Consider the following 27062-nt stretch of genomic DNA (forward strand, 5'->3'; position numbering starts at 1 on the left):
TTATAATACAATAATCAATAATATGCTAAAACATATAAAGATGGTGTTTGGTCCAACCAAGGGTGGAATGGCTCAGAAAGTTGCCAACCCTGTATTCTAAAACAAATTCAGTATAACCAAAAAGGGAAAGGGAAAGAAAAAGAAGCTAGCTGATATGGAAACATACCTGTTTCTGCTCTCAACTATGTAGGTCTGGCAGAACAACTCTGTCTTGCAAGCCCTGCAGAACTGAGATAAGTCATGCCGGATCCTGGTCTCATTTGCAGAGCATTCTGAAGCAAGCCTTTATTGGCATAGACAGCAGTACAATAATAATAAAAACAGATTAAAAAGCATATACAATACAGGATATACATGTTAGGACAAAGGAAATCTACTGGCATTTAGTAATTTCCAGGAGAAAGTCTGCCACTATCATACAGAGAGAAGGATCAGGGTTGTCCAACAACCGCTGCCCAGCAGACCCTCCCTCAGCAACAGCGGCGAGTTCTACGACGTCGCCTTCAAGGTTATGCTGGTTGGTGATTCCGGCATTGGCAAGACGTGCCTCCTGGTGCGGTTCAAGGATTTGCAGAGCATTCCACCAGGCTGTGGGCAGGGTCAAGAAAGCCCTTACTCTAGTTGAGGACAGTTGAACACTCTTTGGTCCAGATGCCACCAGCAAGTTGTTGCTAGCAGTGTGTTAACGCTCCTGGGAGTCGTAGACCTTTGTTGACTGACTTTTTTAGTAGCAAAGCTCCATTGTATCCCTGCCCGGTCTAGCCAACTAGTTATTGGCTGGCACACGTTGCAGGTTGCTGAATCTTGGGTTTGGCCAGAGGTATGACTCAAAGGGCAAGAATCAAAGAGCTCTTAGCCTATGGCCCTGCATGGACTTACCAGTCAAAACAAGCACTAGCCAAGGATGTCCTTGGGGCTCATCACCTTCTACAAGATTAGATTGTGACCTGTTAGGTTACATATTTTTAATCTGTTTTTTTTTAAGTATGTGTGTTTTGTAAGCTGGTTTGAGTCGCCAGCAAGGGAGAAAAGCAGTGTAGAATAGTTAAAGCAAAGTTCCAAGTAGAAATGAGACTGAAGTCTCCGAATCCTAAATTGATGGGAATAGGTACTGTGTGCATGAGAATAATCTCTCTGCAAGGAGGAAACTGCCTCTAATATCTCTCAGATCAAACATCTGCATAAGTGTCTTGAGGCTGCTTGTTACTAAAGAGAGATTCCTTGCTTAGAGTACTTTGCAAGGATAGATGGATTTAGTTTGTCAGGTGAGACATAATCAAAGTCTCCTCCTAGGAGGAGTTTTCATCCTGGAATTGTTCCAGGTGTTTGGAGAGGTTTATGAAAAATTACACGTGGTTAAGATTAGGAACACAAAATAGTCCTGAGATGGTCTTTCAGATAGAAGGTCCTTCCAGGAACAAATATCTATCCAGTAAGGAGGTGTCTATATCAGTGGGCAGTGGGTGAAAAATTACAGTGGTTACTCTCCTTGCCTTAGAACAGTGATGGCGAACCTATGGCACGGGTGCCAGAGGTGGCACGCGGAGCCCTCTCTGTGGGCACGCGCACACAGAATTCGTTATGTGGGGATGGAAAATCACCCCCCCCCCCCACGCACACATATGTATAGGCTGACCTGGGGCACTGAGCACGATGTGCACGCACTGCGGTGAGCAGGGAGGACTTGGCTGGCAGGCCTGGTGCCTGTGCCTGTGGTTGTTGCCCGAGGGGGGCGGGTGGTGCAGAGGAGGCAGAGATGCTTGAGTGGCACAGAGAGGTGCGCGCAGGACTTGCTGAAGGCTAGAGCAGGCTGGCCCCTGCTCAAGAAGGTGGGGTGGAGGAAGAGGGAGCCAACCAGTTTTTTCTAAACTAAAACCTCAGCATTCAGGTTAAATTTTTCTTTTTCCAAAGCCTTTATTGGCATTATCAGGTTAAATTGCCGTGTTGGCACTTTGCGATAAATAAGTGAGGTTTGGGTTGCAATTTGGGCACTCGGTCTCAAAAAGGTTCGCCATCACTGCCTTAGAAGGATTATGAAAAACAGTTGAACTTGGGGAACTGAATTCCCTTTTTAATTTTAATTACTTGATTTAAATCCCTGACCTTAGCAGATATTTTAAAGGTCCTCTTGCCACTGTGCTGGGGTTCTTGTTCCCTTTTTCTGTTTTTCCTGTGCCCCTTGAAAGATTTCTTGGATTTAGCATAAACACATTTAACTTTTCTCTCCCTGCTAAAGTCCTAACTGATGTTTCTGCCTTCTTTCCTTCCTTTCCTCGCCCCCAACTTCAGTACGAGCTAAGAATAGACCGTTAGCATGGTTTAGTGAATAGCACACTAGCACGGTTTAGTGAAACAAGTTTCTTGGGCTTCATGTCCAAACTCCCTACATGTCACATAAATAGAATCACGCCCAGAGGACACATCCTTCCCATTTGAAGGGTGAAGTCTGGGGAGTTCGACCTTTGACTTGAGTGACTGTAATATGTCATTTTTGTCATCTCCCTCAACTGCTGTCTCAAAATGCAGGAGTTGTATTTGGATTATTGTTAGTGAGACCTAAGATCTTTTGGATTTGATAGACAGTGTGAACTTGACCTGAGTGTTTGTTCCAGAGGCGTAGCTGGGTCAGAGTGTGCCTGGTGCGTACTCTGTGTTTTCCGCCCCCCCTCTGTGGCACCCCGCCTCCCCCCCGCCCCCCACTTACCTTACTTCAGCCTGGAAAAGCGGCCTGTTCCCTTCAGGCTGAAAACAGCCTGGTGGGAACTACACTTCCCATGAGACCTTGGGGGCTCGCAACGTCTTCTGGGAAATGTAGTTCCTGCCAGGCTGTTTTCAGCCTGAAGGGAACACGCCACTCCTCCAGCCTGCACTGTTTCAATAAGGTAAGTGGGGGGGGGGGGCGCCGCGGGGGGTGGAAATGTAGAGTGCTGCGGGGGGATTTCCCCCCCAGGCATGCTCCTGGTGCAATGCACAACCCTCCCCCCCCCCGGCCCCCTGGTAGCTCCACCTCTGGTTTGTTCTGCAAGGGTCCTTGTCCTAGGACCAGTTGCTCTTTTTTGGTCTGTTTCCCATTTGTTGGATGAAGGTATATTCTTAGTTTTGCGTGGCTATGATTCCAATGAAAATGGCACAGATAGTGCAAGTTAATACGCTTCCTTCTAAATCTATTGTTGTCCATCGTTTTATAACTAATTGAGAGTTCATTATGGGAGCTACACCCAACCTGGGTGGCCCAAGCTACCCTGATCTCAGAAGCTGAACAGGATTGGCCCTATTCAGGAGACCACCAAGGAAGTCCAGGGCCATTACATAGAGGCAGGCAATGGCAAACTACTTTGGAACGTCTCTTGCCTTGAAAACTCTACTACAGTTCATCATAAATTGGCTATGACTTGGGGGGTCTTTCCACCACCGCCGTGGGGTTGGAGTTGTGCCCTTTTTGAAACCCACTCCAGAATTCTGAAGAGTTTCAGTGGTTTGTTTCATTTGTTGACTGTGATTTTAGTTATGGTCTTTGGAGGCACATCTTGGAAGGTACAGATAGGGCATTTTCATGTTTGAGAGGGACGGCAGCATCCGTCACCAAGCCAGGAGAGACACTGCCAGCTCACTCACACTGTGTCTTCACAACCCCGGGAGCGACGGTGGAGGAAGCTGCATGCCAGTTTACAGGGGAGAGGACGCAGTAGCAGACTACCAGCTCTGGGGTGAGCTGGCCTCAAAGAGAAGTCTTTGCAGGAGCCAGACAGAGCAACTTAGCTGCATGGGGTTTTGCACTAATGGGGTGGGGTATTCAGCATATAAGGGGCTGGAAACCAGATGTGCTGTGGCAAGTATGTTCTGTTCTGACTTGGAAACCACTGGCTGTGTTCTTGTTGCTTGATTCCTGTTTTGACCTTGGTTTTGGACTTTGGACTTGGCTTTACTGTACCCCTCTGTACTTGGTGCCGTGATCTTAAGTGTGCATTGAACTGCCGGATCCTCTGCGAAGTGCCTTGATTGGCGAGTGCCAGTCTACCACACTTCTCTTGTTTTGCTGTGGTAGTTCCATTATAACTGGTTGATTCAAATGGTTATTCTGATCTTCTTGAGTTTCACTTTAGGGCCGTGGTGGCGAACCTTTGGCACTCCAGATGTTATGGACTACAATTCCCATCAGCCCCTGCCAGCATGGTCAATTGGCCATGCTGGCAGGGCTGATGGGAATTGTAGTTCATAACATCTGGAGTGCCAAAGGTTCACCACCACTGCTTTAGGGCCTTCCCTAGCTTTCATTGACTTCAGAGACAGGGATCCACAAAGGGCAGGGACATTTCGGTTGTGATGCTATGTCTGTGGAGTCAAGTTTGTCTGTGTTCTGGTGCTGGCTGTCTTTAAACTTTATTTCTAAGTATCCCTGATGTCACATTTTAGCTAAAAATAGCTTGATATAAGTGATGGCTGTAGGAACCGTGCTTTTTACTTTGCAAGCAGCTCTGTCTCCCCACTTTGAGAGACAAGGTGGTTAAAATAAAGAAATGGGCATGATGCTTATACCTTGTAGCAGTGGGTCAACTTCAACAACCTTTATTGGCACAATAATACAATTCTATCAACAGAGAATTCAGTCACCAAACAGGTAATGAAAACAAAATTATGAATAAATATCAGTACATGAATTGAAAGCTAAAACAAGGGGGAGAAAGGAATTAGGCAAGTTAACCCTTGGGTCTCTGGATTATATATAGGTCAAGAAACTTGGTAGTAATGGGTCTAGATCAGGGGTCATGCTGGCAGGGGCTGATGGGAATTGTAGTCCATGAACATCTGGAGAGCCACAGGTTGCAGACCCCTGGTCTAGATCTGGGGATTGGACTTGATGGCCCTTGGGGTCTCTTCCAACTTTATGATTCTGTGATCCAAAGTTTTGTTTCTGTGAACAGAAGTCAGTTTTATGAGTGAAATGGAACTGCTCCTCCCCAAGACCAGCAGTTCAGGTTCCTGGTGGACTGTAGTGGTGGGGAGCGGCGGCAGAAAAGCTTCATTCTACTGATGCAAGTGCCTTTTGTTAATGGAAAAGTTAGTCTGGATTCAACCCAATATATTTGTACTGCTGGCTCATAACTTGCTGTCATGTTGGCTTCTAGGCTGTGTGCTGTTTTAATTTGAATTTCATGAGGCTCAAATGTTCTTTTGGTGTTCTTATTTCATTAGATGTTGTTTTTATGACCTGTTACAGTCTGGGAAACATCTCTAGTGACTCCCCCACACACCAATCAGAGCGTGCAGTGTTGGTCAACATTTTTGAATCTTAATTTTTATTTGTACACTGTCTCTGAGTTTGCTAAACAGGGGAAAACAGGAAGTGTATGAGAATTAAAAGCAGGGACGATGGAAGAAAATTGTCCTGTGTCTCTGTGTGTGTGTACGCATGCTCACAGAGGAGAAAGCTTGGTGAATAACCCTGTTAAGAGGGAGGGGGTCTTCTGAGATTGGATGAAAAGTGCCATTTTATAGCTAGCTTATTGTAAGTGAATTAAAATCTTAGCCCCCAGACACCAAAAGTCGAGCTCTGATGAGGGCTGTTCTCTGTAGCCCTGGCTGCTCTGTCAGCACAAGCTGCCACCTCTGGTGGATCAGTCCACATGTCTCTTGTGGCAGGTGGTATGGTCTAGCAATCTGACTAGACAGAAAAGCACCAGGCTTCTGTGACAGCCAATCAAAGCCCTGCTCGGCAGGAGATTACCTCGAGTGACCCCGGCCAGATTACGAGGCTGCATGTGAGACGGGCAGCTTAAGTGGCCGTGATGACACTGTTTTTTCCTGGAATAAAAGGTTGGCTGGGTCGGGCAGCCCTCTCCGAAGGGGCCGGGGGATTTTCCCCCCTCCCCTGGTCCTTTTAAGCCTTAAACTTGCCTTATTAAACAGCCCTCCCCCTTCCTCCACACCCGTCCCCGGCTGTGGATAGTAAAAGAGTTTTTAAGCGACAGAGGAGCATGCAGGTACGTCGGCCACTGAAGCCTCAGCTGATTGAAGGTTTGTGTTTCAAACTGCCTTTCGGATTCTCCTATATCGGCTTGCGGTTGAGGTTGCCGGGCAAAGCAGCTGTGACGTTGATTATTGATTGGTTGTTTCTGTATACTGGAATGTTTAGGAAGTAGCTGACAGATTTCGCCTGCTGGATCTAGTGTGTGGGGCGGGGGGCGGGGGGGCTTTCTTCTAGACTTCGCCAAGTGAACCTTCGTGTACCTCAGGTTTGACTTGCTAGTGAAGGCAGCGACAAGCCTTTTCACCTTCACACTTCCAATAGCTTGTTAAAGACATACTTGGGTTGCCCGACTGATCTCACCTTTACCTTTTAACGCTTTGGAGTGAGCCAGGTGTTTATTATTCCCATTCCTCCAAGGTGTCTCTTTTTAGATTTGAAGCATGAAGGGTAATCCTTTTTTTCTGTTTATAAAATAAGTAACGCAGTGTGCTTTTCACTCAACGTAGCTGTGGAAGTAAAGTGACTTACCAAGCAAAAGAGTTTTTTGGCCAAGAAGCTGTCTAATTGCACATTTTCCTTATCCGTATTTATTCAATGCTTGTAGACCAGCCAGTCAGGAGCAAAAGGAAAAGGGTATGTGTATACGTAACACAATACATAAAATTCATATATAAGAAGTTCAGTAACATTTTACATTTAGTTTTATAAAACTTATGCAAAATTGTAAATATATGGGATCGGATTGCACGTTTTACGAAGTGTAAGCCTCTTTCTAAAACGACAGAGCAAAACAAAACTGCCAATTCTACACCGGTTAATAAGGATGGCACCAAATGTTATAGTCAACATTACCACAAATAGCAAGTTCCAGTTTTGAACTTAGGTGCTGTCTACTCAGTAAGAAATTCTGGTTGTGTGGAGCAGCAGTGGCGTAGGAGGTTAAGAGCTCATGTATCTAATCTGGAGGAACCAGGTTTGATTCCCTGCTCTGCTGCCTGAGCTGTGGAGGCTTATCTGGGGAATTCAGATTAGCCTGTGCACTCCCACACACGCCAGCTGGGTGACCTTGGGCTAGTCACAGCTTCTCGGAGCTCTCTCAGCCCCACCTACCTCACAGGAGATTGTAAGCCCCTTTGAGTCTCCTGCAGGAGAGAAAGGGGGGATATAAATCCAAACTCTTCTCTTCTTCTCTTCTCTCCCTCCGCTAATGAAAAGGTTAGAATTATTGCCGCTGAAATGAACATCTGTCTTTGCACCAGGTGTCTGGGGGGAAAAAGGTGAAAGGGAACAAACAAATTGGGAAAACTGGAAATCGATGTGGACAAAAAACTCAGAACGAACACACGTGAAAACTCTTTAAAAGCATATTTGTACGTCCCTAACTGTAGTCACTGTGTAGCTGTTTTCTTGCCCATTGATCAGGGCTGACGCAAGGAGGCAGGAAATCCGCATGGCATTGCCTCTGTGCACATTGTGGGAAATGAGGCACCATCCATCCTGCTGTTGGGAAGGAGAGACTTCCTGGTGGACGGTGCCACGTAGGTCAGGCAAGCCTTTTTTAGGTGCTGCTTTCTTCTCTGAGTGCCAGAGGCTCAGCAAACCTTGACACTTGTTTTGCTGCAGGAACATCACACTGCCTGGTTTTGCAAGATGAGAGAGTTGGCTGGAGTTCACTTCTCTTCGTTTAGTAACCCTGCGTTGCCTAAACCAAATGGATGTATATTGCATATTCCCTAGCTCGTCTGGGAGCAAAGCATGGCTATATTAGTGTTGGCATTCTTTAGATTATTCTAAATAAATTTGGCGGGGGGAGCACTTTGCAGGGTCTTTATGTGGCTGATATAGCCACCACCCCCACCCCTTGACTCTGCTTCCATGCCCTGCCTGCCTTTCTAAATATCTCTTGGGTATTTTAGAATTGGACAGCTGACTTCAAGTAACTGAGGTTGTCATCAGGAGCTAAGAACTATGGTCAGCCTGGAAAGACTGTTTTATTTAGGACTGTATGTAACATTAATAAAGCTCTCCTAAATTGTGATTTTAAAATTTAGATGTTACATATTTATGTGTGCTGTATTTTAAATATGTAATTTATACTGTAAGCCACCTCGAACTCCACAGGAGGAGAGGCAACTAGATATTTTCAATAAACAAGGGCATTATTGGATACATTGTCGTTTTAAAAAATAAATAAAATAAATTCTGGCTTTGTCAAACAGTTCATCTTTTCTATCCCAGTCTTCCTGCGATGAGCTTAGGACAATGTAGTTAGATTATGTTACTCCTAAAGATGTAAAATTTATAGAAATGTTGATACCTTAGGAAAATGTGCTTATTTGGGGGAGGATTTTTGGAAGGGAAATTGAAATACGTGGAACATTTACTTTCCTACCAAACCTAATTTTATTGTTTTAACAAAAATATATCATTAAGCCAGAAGGGAAGGGCAATGTAAAAATATAAAAATTGAATAAGTAAACAATAACTTAGCACGCAGAATAGAATTATTAGGCACATTCACCGAACATGCATGTTAAAGCCTTAGCTATCAACAAGTCAAACTTGAGAGAGCTGGGAATAGCTGTGTCTTTTGCTACCTTATCACATGTACACTGCTGTCACCTGAGAGGCAGGGAAAAATAAAAGTTGAAATTATAAAATAAGATTTGTAGCAAAAAAAAGCCCAAAGTATATTTGGATAAACACTCACCCGGCCACAGTACTATATTTTAGATAAGTACACTGAAAATATTGAACTCTCAAATAGTTCAGGGGTGGGCGGTATATTGAATAAGTAAGTAAATAAATAATGCATACAACTTCAGATCAGATGTTGCCCAGACCTGTCAAATTCAAGTGTTTTTGAAAATATGTGGTAGATGTCTACAGTATATATAAATATACCATTTAGTACTGTAAATTATTACTTACGTTTTTAATGCTCATTTGAGTGACTCTACTGCAAAAGAGAAAATGCTTTACAAGAAGGCTTTGTATGCTGTCCCATAATTTCTTTACAGCATTAAGATCAGGGGGAAATTCTCAGGACAAAAACAGAAATGGTTTTCTCCAGAACTTCTCTATTTGGTCCCTCCCCAGCCATTCACATTTTGAATCACCCTCCTATACCGCCCCCACCCCCAACACACACAGTGGTTTAACAAGATAGGTTAGGTCAAGAGAAAGCAACTGGATGGAGATCTACTATACAACACAAATTTGAACCTTAGCCATGTCAATCAGTTTTCTTTTGTGGTGTTATCTTTTAAAGAAGCAATTGTGTGTTAACAGAGCTTTCCAACATGGCAGCCTCAACATTGCTGTGTTTTAGTCTGAGCTGACCAAAATTTCAGATCAGGGGTTTGGGCAGGCTCTGTTATCTGCAGCAAAGTTTGTTTTGAAAAACAGCAGCCAGTCACAGCCCACACAGTGACGTTGAGAAGATGTTTAAAAGCAGTGTGTGATATTTGGTGTATGTTTGTTTCTTTTGTGCGTAGGGGGAGTGGAAGTCCTCCTTGGGACCATCTTCAGTAACGGGTAGAGGGTCACCAAAGATTGTTGACTGGGGCTACTTTTTGACACTGAGAACATCTTCTGGAAAGTGACGTAACACTTCTGTGCACGCACACTTCCCACAGCGGTGTACCTCATCTGTTTTGTGTAACTTGCTCAGCTGTACCTGTTTTATAACAGAAACTTCTGTCATTTGTTCCTCCCCATAAGAATCCTGGGAATTGTAGTTTGGTGAGGTTACTGAGAATTCCTTGTTGGACAGTCTAGCTAGCCTTCTTCATGCAAGTATAGTTCCTTGGGCTGCTTAAATGCTGATGCTGATTAAAACCTGTTTGAAGTCTGTGTTTTCTTAGCATTGAGGAGGAATTAAAGCCATGGATTAAGGCTTTTTGCTGTCCTTTTCTCATGAAATCAAGAGTGGAGCGGTTCAAACGTTACAGTGGTGGCGAACCTATGGCACTCCAGGTGTTCATGAACTACAACTCCCATCTCCTATGAACTACAATTCCCATCAGTTCATGAACTACAATTCCTGATTGGCCATGCTGGCAGGGGCTGATAGGAATTGTCGTCCATGAACATTTGGAGTGCCATAGGTTCACCACCATGGGACTAGGATCTAGGAAACCTCTAATCCCCACTTCGTCAAGGAAGCTTGCTGAGTGACCTTGGACCCACGTCACACTTTCAACTAACCTACCTCACAGGTTTGTTGTAAGGTTAACATGGAGAAGAGAACAATGAAAGTCACCCAGAGGGTCTCTACTGAGAAGGGCAGTGTAAAAGTCAAGTAAATGAAATAAGTAAATAAATTATCTAGTTCATCTACCCTCAGAGTTGCAAGTAGCTACTTGCCTGGTAACTTGCGGTAAGTTGCTTTATACATCAAGGCTTGTTGAAACTATTTTGTTGAGAGGTGAAGGCAGCTACTGCCCATAACTTCCTGTAGTGACTTCTACTTTATAGAACAGCTTTCCTTAATTTATCAAGAAGACCCTCATTTGATTAATCTCTTTGAGATTTTGCAAGGCCAAAAAGGTGCTTGAATGGATTGGTAATAAATTCAGTTTCAAGACTGTTCTTTCTGTCTGTCTTTGAAGCCAAGGTGTGCCATTACGATGTTTTTAATTAACCTTATAACCATCTTGAGTCTCTTACTGGAAGAAAGACCAGTTAAACAGTGATAATCTGTAAACAGAGAATAAAAGCTGCCCCCACACTGTTTATCACGGTTTTGAAATGGCAGATGACAACAGAATAATAAATCACGGTTTATCCATCAAAAGAAAACAAACACCATCTATTATTGCATTGTCAAAGGCTTTCACGGTCGGATTCAACTGGTGGTTGTGGGTTTTCTGGGCTGTTTGGCCGTGGTCTGGTAGATCTTGTTCCTAACATTTCGCCTGCAGCTGTGGGTGGCATCTTCAGAGGTGTATCGCACAGGGAAGTGTAACAGACTTCCCTCTGTGATACGCCTCTGAAGATGCCAGCCACAGATGCAGGCGAAACTTGAGGAACAAGATCTACCATACAGCCTGGCCATACAGCCTGGAAAACCCACAACAACCATTTATTAACTCTATGATCCCAGTAATAATTTGACCAGGATGACACTAATAATAATGACTTTTTTACACAGAGGAAAATAAACTTCACTTTGCAAATAACAATAATATTAAATTGTTAGTGTTTAGTCAACAGAAAACAAATAAGACTTTGCTGGCTTTGCCGTATAAGAGACTCATTCCGCACATGCAGAATAATGCACTTTCAAACTGCTTTCAGTGCTCTTTGAAGCTGTGCGGAATGGCAAAGTCCACTTGCAAACAGTTGTGAAAGTGGTTTGAAAACGCATTATTTTGCGTGTGCGGAAGGGGCCAGAGTGTACTTTATCTGCATAATCAGAAAAGAATTCCCATGAAAATGTTCCCTACTTAACCTGGGAGGGGGAGGGGGGGGTAGAGCATTGCATGCTTCCTGTTAACCAACACATGCTTTGCTGCAGTGGTATTGGATGGTGTGTAGCCCCAGTTTGTGTTGGGAAGACTATGACAGTGTTAGTTCTTCTGTACATTGTTGGTGGTATTGCCCCAAGATATACCATTCTGGGAAAAGTAATAATTCAGATACTAAACATTACAGGTCATAAGATCCCATGAAAAATGTTGAGAGTCTTTCTAAAAATGTGTGATCATAAAACAATATCTAAAATAACACTGGAGATTCTTGCAATGTTTTTGGTACTGGCAATTGCAAAATTTCTGATCAGAGCATTTTGGAAAAAGTAAAAAATACTTTCAGTTTTAAGAAATGGTATCTTAAAGCCTGGGATCTTGGACTAAATCTCCTCCTAGCTCAAAGTTATCTGCAATAGATTTTGTACATTTTATTTCACAGATAGATGGCTACCCTTTCCCTTCACTGGAAAATCTAAGTGGCAAATCTACAAAAAACAGCCTTTGAAAAACAACTCTATCCTGGTTTATTAAATAGTCAAATCTAGAGTATTTTAAAAGTTTCATCAAGCACTAAAATTCTATATGATGTGAATACATAAGTGCCCATGATATAAATATGCCTATTAATGGTTTTATTCATGTTTTTAATAATGTGTTATTAGTGTGGTTGTTTATATTTATCTATTTATATATATATATAAAAGGCAAGTCGTATTGGCGACGACTCGCTTTTTAAAGAGCTACACAGGCACGCAAGTGGCCCCAGTGTGTGCAAGGCGTATTGGCGATGACTCAGTTTTCTAGCGCCTGTTGTGTTTTGTCACACAACGTGCTTTATTGCTTGTTGCTAATAAATAGCATTTGAAGTTTTTAAAAAATCCCACATAAATAATAAAATCCATTACACCCAGTGGTGGGATCCAAAAATTTTAGTAACAGGTTCCCTCTCCAGCCCCCCTTCAGCAAAGGGGGCAGAGGCGTACCTCGGCAAACCTGAGCCCTGGGCAGAACCTGAATTGGATGCCCCCCCATGGGCAGCCACCCCACCACGACCCCCCCAAATTTTTTTGCACCAGGTCATTTCTAAATCATCATCACATTATAGAAAATGCCCCAAGTCACAAATCTGAACACAGCAATGGTGAAACACACAGGTTCTTTGATAGAGACTGGTGAGATAAAAGGTACAAAAGGCTGAGAATCCATGAATTGCAGTACCTGAAAGGGATTAACCCTGTTCAGGGAGTTACATTATTAGTCACAATTGCTATATGGAACTTTAACATTCAAAGGCAGTATGCCTCTTGGGGAGGCGAGGGCATGGAGATGGAAGAGCGGACCCAATTAGTAACCCCCTCTCGGCACACACAAATAATTAGTAACCCACTCTCGGGAACTGGTGAGAACCTGCTGGCTCCCACCTCTGGTTACACCCCGGCAGGCAAACAACCATTTTCAGAATTGTTTAGCTAAACTCTCACTGGTCTTCCGTGATATGATAATCCTCAGTTTCAGTGGCTCTTTTTGGAACTAGATGCCAGAAGCCTTGTTGGTACAAGGCAACTTTTGTAACCCAGAAGCATTGGTTTTGTTAGTTCTTCCAGAATGTCTGTTTTGCCACAAATGGACTTGTGGCTATTTTGTGACAACATTTGCTTGTCGCCCCACGTGGATCAACAAGAACACATGGATTTCATGGGGCAGTCTGTCTCCTTACCACACGCCGACATTTTTTTGTTATGCTTTCTTGCCGATTTTTGGGAGGAAGCGCAGAAAAGGTCCCGCCTGGATTCTTCCCTGAAACCTTGTGATTTTTCCCCTGGTCGCTATCCCTATTGTGTAATTTGTAATGATTTCGTTTCAGCAACAGATTACCCGTCCTTCCCAAGAGGAAAAAGTTGAAGAAAAAATAGAGGAGGAGAAGGCTGAAAAAGCTGAGAAAAAGGAGGAGGAAAAGAGAGATGAAGACGAAAAAGATGAAAAAGAAGAATCCAGGTGGGTGTTCTGGTCATTTTCTTCAGCCGTGTTTGTAGTTCCTCTCATGTTTGCTTCCAATAAACCAGAGTAGAGACTGGTATTTTACAGATAACAGTCTGTCCTCTGGTTTTGTTTTACAGTTGTAACAAATTTGTAATTTACGATTTTTCTCCAGAAAAAAAAAAAAACTGCATGTAGACTCTTCGCTCATTGGAGATTTCTTAGTAACGAGCCATTCCTAGTCACATGTACATAAGGGGAAATCCCTTTACAGCATCATGAATCTTCAGTGGCCTACGTCCAGGGATGTGTTGTGCCAGGTGCAAGGAATACATCCAGAAATAACTTTGAACAGGAAGCCAGGCTGTGCCTGTCCAAGACAGATTCACTGGCTGTCCTCCTCTTCAGGGCTGCAAGTGCAAGTGATTTCTTACAAGGAGCGCAGATTGCCGGCAAAGAGAAGAGTCAGGCTAGTAGGCTTGATTGAGAGATCGAAATCACACAGCAAACTTTGTGGCAAAGTTAGAATTTGAACCTGGGTCTTCCTGTTCCAAGTTAAGAACATAAGAAGACCCGTGGCCCATCTAGCCCAGCATCCTGTCTCACAGAGTGGCCAATCAGTTCTTCTGGTTGGCGAGGCAGGACTTCTCTTTGTAGGAGCAATGTCGATTTTTCACCAGCAAAAATCAACTTTGTTCCTCTGTGTTTATACTAATTCTGTCTTTGATTACAGTTTCTACCAGTTTGCCTGGAACGGGCATTAAACTGACAGGCCTGAAATTTCTCTGTACCCCTTCTTAAACATCAATGTAACATTTGGGCTAGTACAGTGATGGCGAACCTATGGCACGGGTGCCAGAGGTGGCACTTGGAGCCCTCTCTGTGGGCACGCATACACAGAGTTTGTCATGTGGGGGGCGGAAAATCACTCCCCCCCCCCACACACATCTAGGCTGGCCTGGGCCACTGAGCACAACGTGCGCACACCGCGGTGAGCAGGGAGGACTCGGCTGGCGGGCCTGGTGCCTGTGCTCCGGGTGGCTGCTGCCCGAGAGGGGGGTGCAGAGGAGGCAGAGATGCTAGAGAGGCACAGAGCAGTGCGTGCGGGACCTGCTGGAGGCTAGAGCAGGCTGGCCCCTTCTCGAGTGGGTGGGGCGGAGGAAGAGGGAGCCAAACGGTTTTTCTAAAACCTCAGCATTCAGGTTAAATTACAGGGTTGGCACTTCGCGATAAATAAGTGGGGTTTGGGTTGCAGTTTGGGCACTCAATCTCAAAAAGGTTTGTCATCACTGGGCTAGTAGATCAGCTATGTCACATATAAGTCCCTAAGAACTCACAGGTATATGCCATCAGAACATGGAAACTTATTGGCTTTTAATTTCTGCAGTAAGTCTAGAGCTACATCTCTCATCACCTCAGTTTTAATCAGTTCTTCAGACTCCCTTCCTGAAAATAGTGGCAGTGGCATGGGTGCATCCCCCATACTGTCCTTTGTGAACACAGAAACAAAAAAATAATTGAGCTTCTCTGCCATCTCCCCATTTCCTCTAACAATCCCTTTACTTCTTGGCCACCCAAAGGCCAAGCTGCCTGGCTGACTAGTTTCCAGCTCCAGATATATTTATAGAAATGTTTTACTGTTTGTGTAGATCCTTTTAGCAACTTGCTCCTCAGATTCTCCTTTTACATGTCTATTTATTGACTGAACCCAATGCCAGGAGCTCTGAGGTACAGGGTAACTGCACTAGTGCAATCAAAGCTCTGCTCACAGCCTGAGTCCAATCCCGATGGAAGTCAGGTTCTAGTAGCCGGCTCAAGGTTGACTCAGCCTTCCATCCTTCTGATATCAATAAAATGAGTACACAGCTTGCTGGTGCTAAAGGGAAGACAACAGGGGAAGACAGTGGCAAACATCCCATCAGCATAATCTGCCTAGTAAATGTTTTGATGTGACATCACCTCATGGGTCAATAAAGACCCTGTGTTTGCGCAGGGGGACTACCTTTACCTTTTGACCGAGCCTGTGGTCCTCACCTGTTGAATTCTTGGGGGCAGGTCTTTCACTTTTTTTTAAAGCCTCTTTACTTTTTATAGCTTCCTTGACTTGTGTTGTTAACTAGGTAGGCGTTCTGGTTTAGACTTGGCAGTGCCTTTCCTAACCTGTGGAAGGCATTCATTTGGACTTCAGCCAGAGTGGTTTTAAATAGCTTCCCAGCACCCTCTGGGGTTTGACTCTTGTGTTTCCCTTTCAGCCTCCTTTTAACTATTCCCTTCATTTTTATAAAGTCCCCTGTTTTGAAAGCAACTGTTACAGTTTTGGACTTTAGGGGTAACGTTCCATTGATATGAATGCTGAATTTAATAGCATTGCGTTCACTGTTTACAGTTGGTACAGCAGCCTCTGCATCTCTCACAAGATCTTGGCACTGCTCAGAACCAAGACCAAGGTCACTACTGCTCAGGTTGGCTCTATGACCCAGTGCACAGTCATTGATGTTGTCTAGGAATCTCATTTCTACAACGTGACTTGAGCACATGTTTACCCAGTCAATGTGAGGGTAGTTGTAGTCACCTAGTATCATTACATTATCTGTGTTAGCCACCTCCCTTATCTCCTTCATCTCAAGATCTGCCTCAAGGGTTTAATCGCAAACACTTTTAAGTAACACAAACACTTCTAAGTAACAGTATTTCATTCTATATTGCTTCTGTTGCTGTTAATTCCCGTGATGTTTTTGAACTTATTTGATTCTGTTCTTTCTTTGATGTTCAGTGGAACACCTCCCCCATCCTTTTCTGTCTTGCCTTGAACAGAGATGGCTTTATAAGTGGGTGAAGCAGCTTTGTGGAGGGAGAGGTCTATCATTGACTACTAGCCATGGTAACTGAAGGGAGCCTCCATCTATAGAGGCAGCAGACATCTGTATACCAGTGCTGAGACTGGGAAGTAGGAGCGGGGAAAGTACTTGATTTCCGGGCTCTGTTAGTTCAGCTTTCCAGGGCAACTGGTTGATTGTAGCACAGAACAGTGCCGATCTTATCCAGCAGACCTCTTCTGGTGTACTTAATAATCCAATTTTGGCTGATTTCAAGAGTTTGCATATAATCTTCATTCGTCATTAATATCACTGTCAATACAGACTGCTGTGAATCCTAAACTTCCTACACCCACATTTGTTTTTTAATGGTTTCCCTGACTCGGTTTTTTTCTTATTTTAAGAAGGGGTACTCAATACTGTTCTCCTTGAGTTTAGGTTAGGGGCGTGGCTGAATATTATTCAATTCCTCAGCATTTTTTCTCCCTGTGTTCTTCTTCCTAGGGAGAACATTAAAGAAAAGGACAAGATCGAAGCTGCCCCTGAGGAACCTGAGGAAAGGGAGCAGACTGCTCCGAGAGGACGGAAGACTGCCAATAGCCAAGGCCGCCGGAAAGGCCGGATCACCAGATCAATGACAAATGAAGCTGCTGCAGCAAATGCCGCAGCCGCTGCTACCGAAGAACCACCACCTTCGCTGCCGCCCCCTCCAGAACCTTGTGAGTAAGACTTCATGCCAGTCCCCAGCAGAGGAGCCTGTTATCCAGTGATGGCTACTTCCACATGCCGCAAAGCTGATTGTCTTCTAATCATTGGCCCCTTCCGCACATGCAGAATAATGCACTTTCAGTCCACTTTCACAATTGTTTGCAGGTGGATTTTGCTATTTGGCACAGTGAAATCCAGCTGCAAAGTGCATTGAAATTGGATTGAAAGTGCATTATTCTGCATGTGCAGAAAGGCCTTTGTGTGTGTGACCAGTTGCTTGCCTCTGGTTGAAAAATGTTGTTGGGTTTTTACAGGATTGTTTGTTTGTTTATTATATCGCCTACCCCTGAAGGGCTCTGGGCGGTGGATCAACTGGAAACTAAGGAGGCCTCTTTCTGCCAGGGGCAGGGCTTCGGGAAAGGGCTTTTATCTTGATGTCTGCCCCTTTTGTGAATAACTGTGGTTAAAAAGCAACCACAATGCTGCAGTTATGCATAGATATGTAGTAGATGTAGAATTACCCACTATCAATGGAAGCTGATTGAAGGGGCTCAAAACCAAAGCAGTGTCTTCTGTAGAGACACATTAGCCAACCTCCTCATGTCTTTTTATTTGTTTATTGTGGCATACTGGAATGTCCTGACTCAGCAAAGGGATTTCTGAAGGGGGGTGGGGGCAAACTTTGTGGCTGCAGTGTGCTAATTTGGAAACCCAACTACTTTTAAAAAGTTGGTAGAAATAATTGCAATTAAATGTGATACTACTGTTTGTGCTGCTTGTGTAGAAAGGAGATTAAAATGCCACAAAATGAGCTGGGAGAACCAGCAATGAAAAGGGGCCAAACAACAGTGCATGAAAGCAAAAGGGGGCAGATTTATTAATTGGAGGAGGAGGAGTTTGGATTTATACCCCACCTTTCTCTCCTGTAAGGAGACTCAAGGTGACTTACAAGCTCCTTTCCCTTCCTCTCCCCACAGCAGACACCTTGCAAGGTAGGTGGGGCTGATAGAGTTCCAAGAGAACTGTGATTAGCCCAAGGTCACCCAGCAGGGATGTAGGAGTGTGGAAACACATCTGGTTCACCAGATAAGCCTCTGCCACTCAGGTGGAGGAGTGGGGAATCAAACCTGGCTCTCCAGATTAGAATCCACCACACTGGCTCGGTTATTTTTACCCCACTCTCCCTGCCGTAGCAGGCTCAGAGCAGCTTCACAACATATCAAAAATTAAAATTACAGTATACAGTGAAATTGATGCTACCCACCAGAGGTGTTCAACACTGGCACTCTGGGTGTTTATGGACTAAGATTCCCATCTGCCATGTTGGCAGGTGCTGATGGGAATTGTAGTCATGAACATCTGAAGGGCTGGAGTTGGACACCCCTGCTAAACACTCCAATACCTAAACATAAACAGATTGAGGCATCCCTGCTGAGGGAACAGAGGGAGGGGATAACATTATTATTATTATTATTATTATTATTATTATTATTATTATTTTATTGGACTTATATACCGCCCCATCCCCGAAGGGCTCTGGGCGGTGCACAACATATAAAATACAGTATAAAATAAGTAGTAATTTAAGGCAGCGATAAAAAGTTTTCATTCCTATTTCAATTATAAAACTCAACAAATTAAATTAAAGTGGCGTCCAGCATTCCAGTAATAAAATCCCTCCCCCCCCCCAGAGAGGGAGGCATTACAGTCTTGTTGATGACAGGTGGCCCAGTTGTCATGTGGGCCGAAGAAAGGGGCACTATTAGCTGCTGGTTCCTCCAGCGTCCGGCGAACAGTTTCGGCCTACAGGCCCCATGGAACCTCTGTCCCGCCAAGAGGGTTCCTCGACAGCTGGTGGAAGAGCTGCCTAATTGCGGTCGGGCCAGGGGGTCAGAATCCTGGCCACACCGCGGGAGGCTAATGCTAATTCACCGAAGGCCAGGGACACTAAAAATTGGCCTCCGCTGATCGGAGAGGCCGGTAGGGGACATATGGGGTGATGCGGTTCTAAGATATTTACGGTCCCAGGTCAGTGGAATGGCCTTGAAGGTCAACACCCAGTACCTTTGAAGATGATCCGAATCCTACTGGAAGCCAATGCAGTTGGCGCAGCACAGGCTGGATAAACCCCAGGCGTTGCTCTGTCAGCAAGCGCTGCATGCTGAACCAGTTTTAACTGATCAAACGCTAGCGGGAAGGCCCGCCGCGATAGAGCGAAGTTACAATAGTCTAATTCGAGATGACCGCTGTAATGGATCACAGAGGCCAGATCCGCTTGGGAGAGTGAAGGGGCCGGCCTGACGAGCAGTCTGTTGTATGGGCCACCCGTCTCCATAGAGAGAGACAAATCCAGGTGGACCCCTTTATAAGTGGACGGAGGGTCGGCGCCAATGTGGGTTCTCCCAAACCGGCGGCTGGAAGAACTCGCCTTCAGCGTCGGTGCCAGAGGACTTCCGGCCTTTCATGGGATTCAGTTTTTAACTCGCTCTGTCGCGAACCAACCAGCAACCTCCAGATACAGAGCCGCGAAGGGCGCGGCTGCTCCTCCATCAACAGAATGAGCTGCTGTCATCAGCGCATTGATGGCAATCAGCCTGCCAAACCCGCACCAGCCGAGCAAGGGTCACCCATGTAGATATAGCCAGCAGCGGGACAGTAACGCCCCTGGGTACACCGCATTGAAGCGGCACTTCCGGAGGCCTGGTCCTCGCATTCACTTGTTGAGTCCGCCCCGAGGAACGAGGCTATCCATTGAGGACAGTGCCCCCGCATCTGGAGGCGCTGGTATGGCCGTAAGGTCGGTCACCAAACGCCGCGGTGACCTTAACAACACCAGCAGCGCCGCATCCGCCTCGTCAAGCTGAATATCGAGTGTATCTGTGACGGCGACGAACAGTCTCTCACCCCATGCCCAACGGAAGCCGGACTGGCGTCAAAAGCCGAAGCGCCATCCAGAAAACCTTTGAAGCTGCTCCAGATCATTCTACCACTTCCCCAGAAACGAAGCGATCGGAGACGGGCGTAATTGGCCAGGATCTCCATCTAACGATGGTCTTTTAAGAGTGGGTGGACCACTGCCTTCAACCCATCCGAAGGCGCCCCTTGCTCAAGGGAACCATTGATTATGCTCAACAGATGGGGTCGAAGTTCCTCGGCCCGCAGGCTTTCACAAGCCAGGACGGCACGATCCAGAGGACAGGTAGTAGTATCTAACAGCAGCTAAGGTTTGTCAACTGCGCTTCAGAGAAAGAGCAGGGAAAACTGGGCTCGCATTGCTAACCAAGATGCGCGAGTCTCCATTCTACCGTAGTAAGCGCGGACGAAGCGTCATATGAGCGACGCGGATCTTATTCGCAAAAGCTCATAAATGCCTCACAGCTAATGCTCACTGAGAGTTTGAGGATCTCTCCGCTTAGGGAGGTCAACGAATCGACTATGCTAAACAGTTATGTTGGCGAGCAGGCTTTCATACGCCTCATAAGATGTTCAAGAAGCCACACGCAGATCTCCTCCACACTGCCGAATGCCTAAGCCCCTCGTTCATGGCGAGTTCTGTATACCATGGAGCCGCCGAGCAGGGCTTAAGAGTACCGGCAATAACATCGATGGCATCAGAGAGACGGGAATTCCAATCCTCCACCTGCTCATCGAAGCCGCAGCCGGGCGGTTCAGGGTCCTGCATATTCGTGAAACCAAGTGGATCCATATCTCCGTGGCGGCATAAATCGTGCCCGTCAGCCAGACAGGTGGTGGCAGTCCACCCGACCTTCAGGGCATAATGGTCGACCATGGCACTCTATCAGAGGATTTTACCAGGTTAATTCCCACCGGCGACCAGATCCAGCGCGCAGTCTAGCCTCATGGTAGCCAGAATTTATCAAGGAGAGGCCTAGCGTCAGCCATGGATGACACTAACCGCGTTGTCAGACATTAGGCAGCAAAGGCCGACCTGACGCTGGAAGTCCCCAAGACAATAAGCCTGGGGAACCGCATTTACCAGTCCGCCACCACCTCCAGCAGCCGCAGGTTGCCCTCGCGCGCCAGGGCGCAATCGGGTACACCAGGAGAACAGCCACCTCCGGTGCCAACCACTCCAGGCCAACACACTCTATGCCGGGTGACCGGACGGAGCGTCTCTAAAGGATAGATTCACGGATGAACAATGCCCCCCACTCGCCCTGAGTTCGCGATCGTGAAGGCACGCTGAAACTCCAGCGCCGACGCCTGCTGCACGGTCTCACCTCCTCACATCCAGGTTTTCGCGACATGCTGGTCCAATTCAAGTTGGGCTCCAAGAAAACCCGGCACCATGGTCTTATTATTGATGGGCCTGGCATGAATTAACACCAAAGACTAAGAAATATCCTCCTGATCCCAACCACCATCGCTTTCTCGATAGGTCGGAGGTCAGAAGGCACGAGCATGATTATTTCTCGCGGTGTCTTCTATCATATGTACACCGCCACCGCTAATATCTACCCCGGCCCCATCAACACCGGGATCCCTAGCCTCAGGGTTTGTGCTCCCCATGACTCCACCACCAGCCTGCCTAAAAAAGCCTGGCTAATATCTCCAACCTCAACCAGCTACTAGTCTTAATTCCATTCAACCTAAGTTAAATTAGCTATAATACTAACACTAATGCTAATACAATACTAATAAGCTACCCACAATATATGAAGTTCTTCTTTCCACAGTAACTGTGTCTCCCTGTATCTTGTGGTTTGGCTTCTGTCAGGCTGTGGTGTGGTGGAGTCTCCTCCTTTGGAGGTTTTTAAAGAGAGACTGGGTAGCCATCTGTCAAGGGCGCTTTGATTGTGTGTTCCTGCATGGCAGGGAGTTGGCCTTGTTGGCCTTTGGGGTCTCTCCCAACTCTATGATTCTAGGATCTCCCTCTACATACTTAGGCCATTCACTCCCAAACTGGCATTATGTATCATTTGTAAGGTTAACTTAGACCTTTAAATGAATTGGGGGTGGGGTGGTGGGGGGTGGTGGAGAGAGTCGCACTGTTCCTAAAACTGGGTTGTTTGAGCAGCCTGTGAGACAAGCAGTGTCCTACCTTACAGGGCAGTTCTAAGGATTAGTGAGAATAGAAGTAATGTGTTTCTGTCAGTTAGGAATTCCCTGCTGGGAATCAATTTATTTTAATTGGTTCTGGTGGGTTTTCCGGGCTGTGTGGCCGTGGTGTGGTGGATCTTGTTCCTAACGTTTCGCCTGCATCTGTGGCTGGCATCTTCAGAGGTGTATCGCAGAGGGAAGCCTGTTACACACTTCGACAATATAAATTTATTTTAAGGATGATCAGGTTGTATACAGCCCTGAGCGCAGTATTTAAGAGCTATAGAACCAAGGACAGAAATGCAGAAATCAGAGAGACAGTTGCAGCCCCAGGTTTGGAAATGGTTTCCATGCCATTACGCAGGAACAGTTACTTTTATGTCCAAGGCCTGTCCTACTTTTTTTTTTTTTTAAGCAAAACAAAAATGAGGCTGTGCTTTCTGTTGAGAGATCACATGCGCGGCTTTGATGTTTCAGAAACACGTTTGCCTCTTCACAATAGCCTCAGGTCTGTCAACTCTCATTTGTAACCTGCGTGGTAAATAAGTATGTGTGCAGTCTTTCAAAAGGACAGGAGGTAGAAAAGATGGTTCAGCGCAATTCTGAACTCAGAAGTTAACCCAAAGCCGAAGGGAAAATGTTGGGGTAGGGGAATGTGGACATACATGCTCTCTCTCTTCTCAAAAGAGGCTTTGTTTAACATCAGCAATCAGAAAACCCTTCGGTTGCTGGAACAAATCCTGTAGGCGACATGACCTTGCCGTACAAGGGTAGATTGATTGACTTACTTACTTACTGCCTGCCCTTCCTTAGAAGGCCCAGGGCAGTTTACAGTCACCAATAAATCAATAGGTAAAACAACAATACTTTAAGAGCTCATATGCAAAATATCATTTAAAAGCAAAAAATAATCAGCAAGAACTCTCACAGGTTTTCGTTCTACTTTAATACGTGGGTCCCATCTGCTATTACTATCCCATTATTCAATTCGATATAAATGGGACCCCAGCAGAGAGGGGAAATGGTGTGTGTGTGCTATTTTGATGTATTTTGGTGTAAGTCCGTGTGTTGTAAGGATCCCGCATTTGTGAGGATCAAATGGAAATGAGAAGGTGTCAGGTCTATGATTCATTCAATGACAGGCTCTGGATTTTCTCACACAGAAGTCTTTATTGGGATGAACATTGAGCCCCTGGCTTTTGCAAAGCCAGTTCTGATCCGATGCCCAAGTTTCCCAAGCTTTGTTTCCTCTCCCCTCCAGCCCCCTAGCCATGCAATGTAAGAGCGGGAAAAGCATGGGAAAGCAAAAGTTCTTTCCTTGGATCTTGAGAAAGAGATAGAGCCATCTGACCACCCTTCCTTTCACAGAGGGGCCCAGAGATGCCACTGTTATCTAAAGTTGCAAGCGGAGGAGGAGAGGGAAAGAAAGCTAGCATTCAGCAACTCAAAGAGGCCCCACAAATTAAGTACCCTCTGACAGAAGGATGTAAGTGGTTTTAAGTCCCTGTTGGGGAGAGTGGTACCTAAAGATCTACTGCCTGTGTATTGACACAAATCAAGGCACAGACTCCCCAGGCCCTATAACCTGGAACCTGGAGCATGGCATTCTCCAAAGCAGAAGGCAGCCAGGTGGCTGGAAGGTGGCTGTGAGTAAACCATTCCAGATGAGTCGAGCAAGCAAGCCAAACCACATGTTCTGGGAGAAGAAATTACCCCCTCTGATGGCTAGCCATTCTGACAGCGATGCATGTGCCAATAAAAAGAATAGGAAATGATAATGTACCGGTAGGTAGGTATGACAGGCCTTTTCTTGAGACCAAGGGACCCGCAATGCCTCTCTGATTAATCTTTTAATGTTTATATTTATTGTATTATATTGTTTTTATATGCTTTTATTGTAAGCCACCCGGAGTCCTCTAGGAGATTTGGCGGGGTGAAAATGCAATCAATCAATCAATCAATCAATCAATCAATCAATCAATCAATCAAATAGATGTATGTAAATAAATAAATAAATAAATAAATAAATAAATAAATAAATAAATAAATAAATAAATAAATAAATTTAGTGCCATGGTGCTATATCAGAGTTCCCCACTGAAGGTCAGGTTTCCCCAGAGGAATCTCTAAATATTTGGAGAGGAAGACAGATGGAGGCAGAGCCAAGGGTAGCAAGGGCAGGATGTGGGGAAATCGACAAACTTGGGCTTCAGTCCATTTAGGAATGAGGATTAGGTCTGTATGAGAAAAAAAGAAGGTGGAGATGGGGGGGGGGGAAGTGGTACCACATGTGCAGAATTCCAGACACCCATTTCTTGCCAACCTCTTGAATCAAACCCCCTGGGCCGGGGACACTCCGTGACCAACATTCTATTGACATATGAGTCCATTCTCCTTGATGGCTTTCTTAATCTTCTGTGCTACAACATAAGAGACACAGAGTGTGTACAAGAGCCAGAGACCCTGCTGACAAGATGGCTTTTCCGGAGCTGTGTTCCTGGCCCTTCCAAAACGACAGCAAAACCTCTTCTAGCTCTGCCCATAACTCTTTTCTAGCTTTGGAGAAGCTATGGGAGGATCTCTTAGCACTGGGAAAGTGTTGCTTGGCCAGCGCTGGCACACAGGGGCCCCTCCTTCCTGGGTTGGGGTGTGTGCATTGCAGCTGCTAGGATTTTTTCTTTTACTGAAAGCCTTGGTTCTTCGGATGCTGAGCTCTGCTCCCGTTGCTGGATTTGGCACTCGTGTGTCCAAATTGCAGGGAGTTATAAAACTTCACACAATCCCGTGGTTGCATGGCAGCTTTGGTCACTTTTGTGCTCCGGAAGCCCGAAAGCTGGCTGACGGCTCTTAAATCACAGCTCAAATCCTGATGAGCAGTTAATCACCGCCCGAGTCCCTCACTGACCCTGCTGTTTGCAGGAGGCGGAGCGGGGAAGGGGAAAGGCCCAGGTCCGCTTTCTCCCATCTCTGTTAAACGATCCTGGGGAGTAGGAAAGACTGAAATCCAGAGAGCCACTGCCACCCAGAGTAGTGACGTGCTTGTTGCATAATGGAGTGAGGCCGCTTCATGTCTGTGGCTCTCTCTGTGTGGTTCCGAGGGGGGGGGGGGGCAGTTGCTTTGCATGCAGAGGGTCCTGGGATCTCTAGTTGTGGCCAATGGCAATTAGCTGTCCTTTTGGAGCAGGAGTTTTCAGTCCTCAAAATGTGTCAGGCAGGCGTGTCCGAGCTGCTGGAATGACAAGTGGGTAACTATTAATTTAGGGTGTTGTGGGTTTTCCGGGTTGTACAGCCGTGTTCCAGCAGCATTTTCTCCTGACGTTTCACCTGCGTCTGTGGCTGGCCTCTTCAGAGGATCTGATGGTAGTAAAGCAAGTGGAGTCTATATATACCTGTGGCATGTCCAGGGTGGGAGAAAGAACCATTTGCATTGGTTCAAAGTGTTACGGGTGCAGTTTGCAAGTGCAATTTGCATGTGTTAAGTGAAAGCCTTCGGACAATACAACTATTAATTTCCTCACCTACAGAAAGAATCTTTCTTTTCCTCCTCTCTCCAGCTCTTGGTTGGGATCCTAATAAGAATTGACTGTCTCCCTCCGTCACCCAGCATCATTCTCTGAGCAGTCCTTAATGTAAACAGATTAATAGATTAAGCTGAAAGCGCCAGTCCGATTCCCGGCTGCTTTGCCATCTGACAGGATTTGTTTTCTGCTCTTTCAGCTTTGGCAGAGCCGGTGGAAACCTCCCGCTGGACGGAAGAAGAGATGGAAATTGCGAAAAAAGGTAAAAACCTCCCTTGTATTGTGTGTGTGTGTGTGTGTGTGTGTGTGTGTGTGTGTGTGTGTGTGTGTGTGTGTGTGAGTGAATGCATGCAACAACAAAACAGCAAGACCTTCTTCCATCCCCAGTCAGAGCATATACGACGGCGGTTGCAAACACATTTTAATTCGTTTTTACGAAAGCTGTAGTCCGAGGACAAGTTGCAAACAATTAACACTGCGAGGCTGTCTGGTAGCGTTAAAAAAAAAAAAAGCGCGACAAAAGGATTGTGTTGAGCAGTTGTGTGAGGGAAGAAAAGCGACTTGACAGGATTGGAGGCACCTTCTTTTAGCTGAGCCTGTGTTGGCAGTTGTGGGAGAACTTGGCAGCTTCTGATTTGTCGAGAGCTTTTCACACACCCTTTTGAGACTTTTTAAGCTGACAGAGTTTAGCCGAAGCGGCAAACATTTTGCAATGGGTGTCATGGGTGGGTTGTTGCATGACAGTTTCTAAATGGATGGACTAGTGCACCCTCAATGGGGGGGGGGGGGATCCTTATAGAGGGAACGTTTCAGACAACTAATGGTTGCACATGGAAAAAGGGATGATTGAAATTGCTTCACATAGCATCATTTACTGAGTAGAGTGGAGCATCTGCTTTGCATCCCAAAGGTTCCAGAGAGAACTGATCTATGTGGACCCAGGGACTGCCTTGGTATAAGGCGACTTCAGGTGAGTGGGAAAGGTCACTGCTCGGTGGCAGAACCCACTCCTTGCATGCAGAATGTCCTATTCTCCCCTGAGCAGGAGGACATCTTGATTTCTGGGTGATTCCCACTGCATTCCTAGAGAGGCAGGATCTGATCTTCAACTTCCTGTTCCTGTGGGAGCCGCCCCTCCTCCTTTTCAGTTTTTTCTCCTGCCTCAGAGAAAGAAGCAGTAGCCTGTTGCCTGTCTGCTATACTCCGTTTTCCCCCCTTTGTTCTCAATTCCTTTCTTCTTCCATTTCCTTTCCTTTCTTTTTTCTCTCCCTGCTTCTGGGCGCACCTGGCTTTACTCAAGCTCTCGGAGGCACCGGCATAGTTCTATCTTGGCCCCTCCGCCAAGGAGCACTCTAGTGAGAAATCTTTCTCGTCCCATCATGGGCTAAACATCGAGTTATTCTCAAATGGTCCCCAAGGAGCGCTTTGCTTCGGGGGAGGCGAGCACAGCCATTTCTAGAGCCACTGGAGAACACGCAGCCAGCGAGAAGCAGGCTCCTTCCTGTTATGCTAAAATGCCCACCAAAAAGGCATGGTTTGA

General features: G+C 45.8%; 1 protein-coding gene across 1 annotated transcript in view; it reads left to right on the forward strand.

Moving 5' to 3' along the window:
• NCOR1 (nuclear receptor corepressor 1) overlaps positions 1 to 27062 on the forward strand; it is a 154224-nt gene that overhangs the window by 57893 nt on the left and 69269 nt on the right. Inside the window, 3 exon segments of the mRNA XM_048518672.1 lie at positions 13307 to 13437; positions 16740 to 16954; positions 25722 to 25784. Coding sequence (XP_048374629.1) covers positions 13307 to 13437; positions 16740 to 16954; positions 25722 to 25784 — 409 coding nt within the window.

The sequence above is a fragment of the Sphaerodactylus townsendi genome, linkage group LG16 (genome assembly GCF_021028975.2).
Source record: "Sphaerodactylus townsendi isolate TG3544 linkage group LG16, MPM_Stown_v2.3, whole genome shotgun sequence".
Lineage (NCBI taxonomy): Eukaryota > Metazoa > Chordata > Lepidosauria > Squamata > Sphaerodactylidae > Sphaerodactylus > Sphaerodactylus townsendi.